This window comes from Bolinopsis microptera, chromosome 3 (assembly GCF_026151205.1).
Source record: "Bolinopsis microptera isolate Bmic1 chromosome 3, MBARI_Bmic_1.0, whole genome shotgun sequence".
NCBI classification, from domain to species: Eukaryota; Metazoa; Ctenophora; class Tentaculata; order Lobata; family Bolinopsidae; genus Bolinopsis; species Bolinopsis microptera.
In genome coordinates this window covers 1,406,729-1,414,157 of record NC_087074.1, presented here as the reverse complement: position 1 = coordinate 1,414,157, position 7,429 = coordinate 1,406,729, and the positions used below count along the sequence as shown (strand labels likewise).

The following is a 7,429-nucleotide window of genomic DNA, read 5'->3' as shown; positions in this document are numbered from 1 at the left end:
AATAACAAAAGCTTTGTATTTCAGTTCGTGATCAGAAGATAGCAGAGATAACTCCAACAACAATAACAAAAGCTTTGTATTTCAGTTCGTGATCAGAAGATAGCAGAGATAACTCCAACAAAAATAACAAAAGCTTTGTATTTCAGTTCGTGATCAGAAGATAGCAGAGATAACTCCAACAACAATAACAGAGATAACTCCAACAAAAATAACAAAAGCTTTGTATTTCAGTTCGTGATCAGAGATAGCAGAGATAACTCCAACAACAATAACAAAAGCTTTGTATTTCAGTTCGTGATCAGAAGATAGCAGAGATAACTCCAACAAAAATAACAAAAGCTTTGTATTTCAGTTCGTGATCAGAAGATAGCAGAGATAACTCCAACAACAATAACAGAGATAACTCCAACAAAAATAACAAAAGCTTTGTATTTCAGTTCGTGATCAGAGGATAGCAGAGATAACTCCAACAACAATAACAAAAGGATCAGCTTATCTAAGTGACGAGGAAAGGTTGAGTTTTGCTGCTGAACATGCAATTGATAAGGATCTCTCAACAGTAGCACTAGCTGGAGGTAGCGCAGATAACGGTGCAGGCTGGATAAAGTTAGAGTTTGATAGGACCTACTTTATCCACAAGGTCCGTATCTACTACATGTTCTACACTAACTGGTATGATTCAGCGCATTGGTGTGCACAAACTGCAATTAAATTTAGGGACTGTGTAAACAGCGATAACAACGTGGATGTGTCAGTGTACCAGGGAGAGGTAAAACAGGGGACTTGTGGAACACTCCAACTAACATATAGACTAGAGCAGGCAGACCAGATCTACACACTGATCTGTAACACTGAAGGAGATACTGTAAAACTCAGTAAGAGTACAGGAAACATAGCGGTCTATGAAGTAGCAGTTCAGAGTAGAGGTAATGTTTTTATAATTATCAAATATTTAAGAAGCCATTTACTTGCTTCAGTGTATTTATCGTGTTTAGTACTACTAGATACCTGGCAGTATCCATAACATTCTATGTGGCCCTGAGCTTGACAAAGTGAATGGACTATGGAGTATTTGTTTTTAAACCCCATATCCTCTCATCCTCTGTCAAGTGTGCTTCAATGGCCGCTGGTAGAGCTGACTACGAAGTTATGAAAATGACCTTTCCTTTTCAGAATGCAACAGCTTCGTCAGTTCTAATTACCCGGGAATGTTGGATCTATCACCGTGGTTACCAGTACTAACAGGAACAGTCCTTACGGTGACATGTGAGAGATCTCATAGATTTGCACTGGTGTCCGGGGACAAAACCCTGACTTGTGTTCACGGTTAGTAGAACACGTCGTGCTTATCTACACTGTTTAGTTACATAATTTATATAATTTACATGATTTACATAATTCAAAATTATTATTATTATTATTGCAATATAACGAAATAACGATGATGATAATTCTTCAGGATCTACCTTCGCCTACTCCCAGATTCCTCAATGTGAAAAAATAGGTAAGTGAGATTAATAAACAATGTTTGATATATGATACTGTTCATCAAAGACATGAAATAATTGGGAGTTATATTTTGTCTTTGCATGACCAGTTATCACTGAAGTTTCTCCATTCACACTGTTAATAACATACCAGCTAAGATAAAGAGATAACCCCCACCTCCTCATCAGAATCCGAGTATAATAAGTTTAGAATTGTTGTATTTTATGTAATTGATTGCACTGTTAATTGCAATGTACGATCTGTTCGTTTAGTTGAGAAACTTTCCACTTATTTTATCTTTCATGTACGCCCTTTTAATGCGGCCCTTTAATTGAAAAAATAAGGAGTTCACTTATTTTTAATACTATCCTTTTTAATATCTGTTTCAGAAACCTCAATACTCTATCTTGAGCATTTTGAGATTTAAGTGTAATTCCAGATTAACAGTGTGGAAATATTGTTGGACTTATACGTATCATTGAAACATTCTATATCATAATTGAGTAAACATTTTATTATGGTATGTAACATGAATTATTTCCTGGGGCCAGGATGTTGGAAATACCTCAAACACTGAAGTTAAATCAATAAAACAACATAACGAAGCTAGACTCTAGACTCTATAGCGTGTACCTGATAATCAAGAATCATCTGCTCGAGGTGCGTGCTCTTCATGAAGAAGTTGTATTTAGAGCCGGGGTCGGTACTAGCCAGGAACTTCTTACTCATTTCCTGGTTCAGAATACTCACTGGGTTGTTCACCTGAGTTGGGGAGTTAATTGTTAATTGGTTAATTGGTTAATCGGTTTAAGTGGTGAGTTGAGATTAAAGAGGGGGTTTACTAGCTGCATGACATGCTCATAAGGCCAAGGATTATAAGTATTGGTTGTGTGACTGACTTATTCGAGGGAATGATCGCAACATAAAGTTTAATGAAGGAGTAAGTAACCTTACGTGTTGCTAGTGACCACATATAATTGACTCTAATAATTTTATTGGAAATGAAGCTGTCTTTCACTTTAGTTCTTGTTCCTCTAAAACATAATAATATAGATCTCAGACAAATAAAACTTATTTTGGTACGAATCCAGTTTAATAATTGAATAATAGTTCAATACTTCATTTACCTGGATGTTGTAATGGTCGAGAAGGAGAGTTAAATCGTTCTTCTTTGTTGATATGGTCTTCCCTTCAAAGTTCTTCAGTTTGTACTTACTGCCCTGCTTTGTTATCTTCCTCTCCACCAGCACAGCAGATCCATATAGCTGGACAGTTTACAATTTAACTTACAATTCAACAAAAATGGGACTAACTACTAAGTGAAAGCAATACACCGCGCCGTGATACTAAATTTGTTTACATGAACAATCTACTGTCCAGTTTTCATTTCCCCTCGATAATTCCCCCCCCCCCCCCCCCCCCCTCGATAATACATAACACAAAAACTGCACTCACCTCAACTTCCCAAGCATCGTGATTATGATTAGAGTTGCAGATTGTGATGGTAACTTGGCCCCAACTCGAACCTTGCTTGATGAACTCTGTCATGTTTGGAGCTCGGTTTGTAGCGGAGCTTTTCCCGCCAAGTCCAATGACAAGCGCCATCAAGATAGCTGATTTACCGCCTGGTGGTAATGGGATAATTAATTAGCTAATTGAACATAATATGGTGTCCCTTGTTATCAGTAATCAGAGCGAAAATCTCAATTCGAGCAATTTAATTCATGACCAAATATTGAAATTACAGTGCTTACTTAAAAATACAACAAAACCAAACTGAACTACAAGATAAACTTACTTCCATTTCTTCCGACGACAAAGTTGACGGTGGAACAAAACTCGACCTCAAAAAATGTGTGACACATAAAGTTCTGAAGCTCAATCTTCATGATGCCGCCGGGGACTAGGGCCCCCTCTCCCAGCCCCTCAGGGTCTGCTCTGCTCCTCTTACTTCCTGGTCCCGGCCTGTCGGGAGCTCTCTTCTGGGACATACTGGAACAGCTATTAGAGATGTTGAGATTAGTTTAACACAGTTTGCTTGTTTGTTTTTGATAGGTGGATTTTAGATTATTACCACGTAATGAAATACGATGTTTTGAAGTTCATTTTTACTTTAAAATTGGGATGTTTAAAAAAGAGATTTTTGAAGGTATAAAAAATTGAACTGATGTGGAAAATTTGAGAACGGTGTATTAACTGAAAAATGAAAACGAATAAATCACAGAGCTTCAATCTATTGGAAAGTATTAGTTTAACAAACGTAAACTGTCATTCGAATTAAGAATGAGCTAGAATTTCGATATAATAATAAGCAAATCCATTATAGAACTTATTATTAACATATCATTATTAAAAAATCGAGAATAAAAAATCTATAAATGTATAAAAAATCTGATCAATAAATCAAATCTCTAAAAACCAAAAATAAGGTGCTAAAAATTACATTTAATTCGGTCATTAGTCAAAAACAATTGGAAATGGAATTTCTCATAATATGATCGATTTCAGCATATACGTTTCTATATCGAAAGATAAAACAACTATCCCTCATGATACATGAAAATGATCACTAAACTATAAATTGTCGTTAACAATGCTAAAAGAGTAAGCAAATCGTCAGTCTACATCTACATTCTACATGAAATCACAAACAAACCGGTCGACCACCGACAAAAAACAATAGCTAAAAATTTGATAAAATATCGAAGATATTATAAAATGATATAAAATTAGGCGACTAAAGTCAAAAAATTGCCTAAATAAATTAAAACATTCCTAACTTAACAAGTCATGAGGGGATACAAATTAAAGACGATCGTATAAAACCAAATGAATCTAATCAGAAGTGGTTCAACAACAAATTCGACCCCTCCACTAAAAAACTTACTCTAGAACGCAAATTATCACGAGGGTAATCCGGAAAGTTCTACCAAATTCTTACAAGTGATCTAAAAGTTACCGTTGTTAAAATAACTTGACGGTTGAGAGAAGTACATGTCGTGTCCCTGGACCGGTGAGCCTTGAGCGGTGGAGGGACTAAGAGGGGCCGGTGGTTGGAGGTATATGTCGGGTTGCTGGAGAGCGGGTGTTGAGAGGGGGTAAGGGGTCAGACTCGGCAATTCAGTCGACCACTGAAACTATGGTTGAGTTATGTTTGGGGTTAAATACACTTCCAGCTATAAGCACACATCCCTCCGAGCTAGCGATACTAAATAAGAAAAATATCGACTTAGATTTTGAATCACCGCAGATACGGCATATTCGTCACAGGAATGAACTAAATCCAAGTGGGCTTGGTTAAATTACCTGGTAGCCAGGATATAGGATACGAGGAGGTAAAGCGTACAAGCTGCCGAGAGGAACATGGGTTACTGCAGGGGAGGAAGTGTTTTCACCCCAGCTACTCCTGCTCGGTTTATCAGCTGCTGTGTTGTTATCCTCACTGATCTGCCCCATCCCTGTAGTTTAACAGTTATTAGATTAGATATTCCCATCCCTGTAATGGTTGAGAAACGTTTTGTTGTGGATCTCAAATGTAGAAATGGATATTTTGGGAAATACCGGAATATTGTGTTTCTATGATGGAATACAAAGGTTCTTGCATTTTTATATTATATTAGTCTATAAGAATATGCTTAAATGTTTACAGACCCAAACAAAAACGAAAAATATCTTATAAACATGTGATTCATCTGTACGGAAACCAAACCAGTCTTTCTAATGTAAACATAAATTGAGAAGACTCACCGTAGAGAGAATACAGCATGGACGGAGGTTGTGGAGGAGGGGGAGGTCGGACAAAGTTGGGAGCTGACAGCTTAGCAGCCAATACTGGGGTGAGTGGTGGGGACAAGGGGTGGAGACTGTTTCCAGAACCAGGACTTCTGGGATCATGCAGTTACTATCAATAACAAGCTGGTTCAAACCACATGAAAAAGGCACAGTCATCGTGCAATTTTCATCTGTTAGAACATAGTCATGTCAATAAATGATTTTATTTATAAAAACGGCAAAACTTACAAATTAATAGGTTTAGGGGAGGATGTGTAACAGGGTTGGATGGTATGATATGTTCTATTCCCCTGGCAACCACTCGGAATCTTGATAATAGGTGTACTGGCTTCACACTCTGGAGCTGCTTTTTCAGGAGTTGAGCTCGTCACTGCACCATCTAGACTGCTACAACCACTTGACAGCTGGTCAGATTGCACAAATTGTGGGCTGTGAGGAGTTGAGATGGTACCGGGCGTGGAGATGAAGTTGTCCGCGTACTTCATTATATCTTTATCAACGTGATCAACAAGATCACTCGTCATGTCAAGGTTTATCTGAAAGAAATGGTTCCGGTTAGCGATTAGACTCGTCAAAAATTGATTAAATTAACCATAGGCAATCCTCAATCTTCATGTTTTAAATATGATTACAAATTGTTACTTACTTATCTCCTAAATAGTGACAACTGAGAGGAGCAATAATTGATAGTTTGGAAAGTACTTACAACAGTTTTTGAGGCAAACATTGGTTGAAATTGTTCCGTTTCCTTTCTCATGAATTTAGAACACTAGTTCGTAGAGTAGCTATGACGGGGTCTGCCCCACTGCAGGAGATTCCCCAGGTCCCCAGGAATAACCCTGGTTCTGCTTGTACCACTGCCAATGTTAGGGGAATATTAATTCAAAGTATTTGTAATATAATAGAAAGTACTCGAAAAAATTTAAGAAAGCACATAAACTGAAACAGATGAACGTTAGATGTTTTTATAATTAATTAACTCGTTATCATTATCATAGTTTCTCAGTTACCTTAAGTTACCATTAGAATTAGAAAAATCCCTACCTTGTAGAGATCTTGAATAGCATATTATACAGCCGACTCTATTCTATCCTTACAGGAGGAAGAGGGAAGCCATGTTCCAGAAGTACTGCTATCATTGTCTCTGGAATGTGGGGACTTCTCTTCAAGCTGTCTTTCTTCTGTACTTCCTGGGTGATTGGCAAGTTTAGAATGTGTTCGTTTTATGTTTCCTTGTGGATCGGGCTAATGGCTAACATTTTATTTTCGAATAATATGCCTCATTCCATTTAATCATTTTGGCGATAGGGATTACTGAAAAAGAATCGGCCTTTCTGTTACGACATTTGTTTGATCAATTACATTTATTAAAACCCCATCGCGTGTTCAGGACCTCAGGAAAGGATATGGATCATCAATTTAATAATATTCAAAATTTATGACAAGTTTTCGTAGAAAATCATGATAATCGCTGATAATCACGAATCAAGGAGTTACGGAGAATTCAACAGGCATTTGCTACCGCCAAATTCCCCACAAGCATTAATAATTAGTGACAGCAACCTCAGAGATAATAATGGCAGATGCATTAAGGATGGGTGCTTCACAGCGTTAACTCACCTGGTCACATGATCGTGTCACGTGATCTGGTCACATGATGTTACACAACTAGATGTTTATTGGTACCTGGTACCCGGTCAGTTAAAAATATTAATTTTTATTTAACAAATTCCACTCGATTTTATAGTACATTCTTTAAATATGTTCTTATACTTTTTGAGTGTATACCACTAAAATTCAAATCCACAGGACCAAACGTATTCCTTCAGGTCACCTATCGCAAGGAAGGCCCATTCTCACTGATAAATTTTGCTCATAAAAACCGATTATCCTTCCCTGGCGCTCTCTGGTGTAGGAGCCTGGGGAGGTCCTGACATCAACCGTGCTGCGAAGAAAAATATTTATTTAAAACTAATTAAACATTTACACACCTATTACATTTATTGAGACGTTACAGAGGAATTATTTAAATGTTGTTGAGGAGTCCTCACTCTCCTAACGTCCGAAAATAGCGTTTCTCTTTTCGCTAATATTGAATAGTTTTTGTAAGTGTCAGCAGTAGAGTTTGAATATATTTGGGAGGTTGTAT

At 37.3% G+C, this 7,429-nt stretch overlaps 3 protein-coding genes across 3 annotated transcripts in view; 1 reads left to right on the top strand and 2 right to left on the bottom strand.

Annotated features, from left to right (window-relative positions):
* LOC134812429 (structural maintenance of chromosomes protein 6-like) overlaps window positions 1-3,485 on the bottom strand; it is a 6,640-nt gene extending 3,155 nt beyond the window's left edge. Inside the window, exons 1-4 of the mRNA XM_063819841.1 lie at window positions 3,287-3,485; window positions 2,944-3,113; window positions 2,616-2,753; window positions 2,122-2,250 (exon numbers count right to left, since the gene is read on the bottom strand). Coding sequence (XP_063675911.1) covers window positions 2,122-2,250; window positions 2,616-2,753; window positions 2,944-3,113; window positions 3,287-3,479 — 630 coding nt within the window. The 5' untranslated portion in view covers window positions 3,480-3,485. The remainder of the gene's footprint in view (window positions 1-2,121; window positions 2,251-2,615; window positions 2,754-2,943; window positions 3,114-3,286) is intronic.
* The window catches only part of LOC134812786 (KIF-binding protein-like), a gene marked incomplete in the record, with an annotated part of 30,282 nt that overhangs the window by 2,790 nt on the left and 20,063 nt on the right, over window positions 1-7,429 (top strand).
* On the bottom strand, window positions 3,802-6,016 carry LOC134812787 (uncharacterized). Its single transcript, XM_063820355.1, has 5 exons — window positions 5,987-6,016; window positions 5,509-5,816; window positions 5,236-5,372; window positions 4,795-4,946; window positions 3,802-4,625 (listed from the first exon to the last, which is right to left on the bottom strand). Exons 1-5 carry the CDS (start codon window positions 6,005-6,007, stop codon window positions 4,437-4,439), a joined length of 807 nt encoding a protein of 268 aa, XP_063676425.1. The 5' UTR covers window positions 6,008-6,016; the 3' UTR covers window positions 3,802-4,436.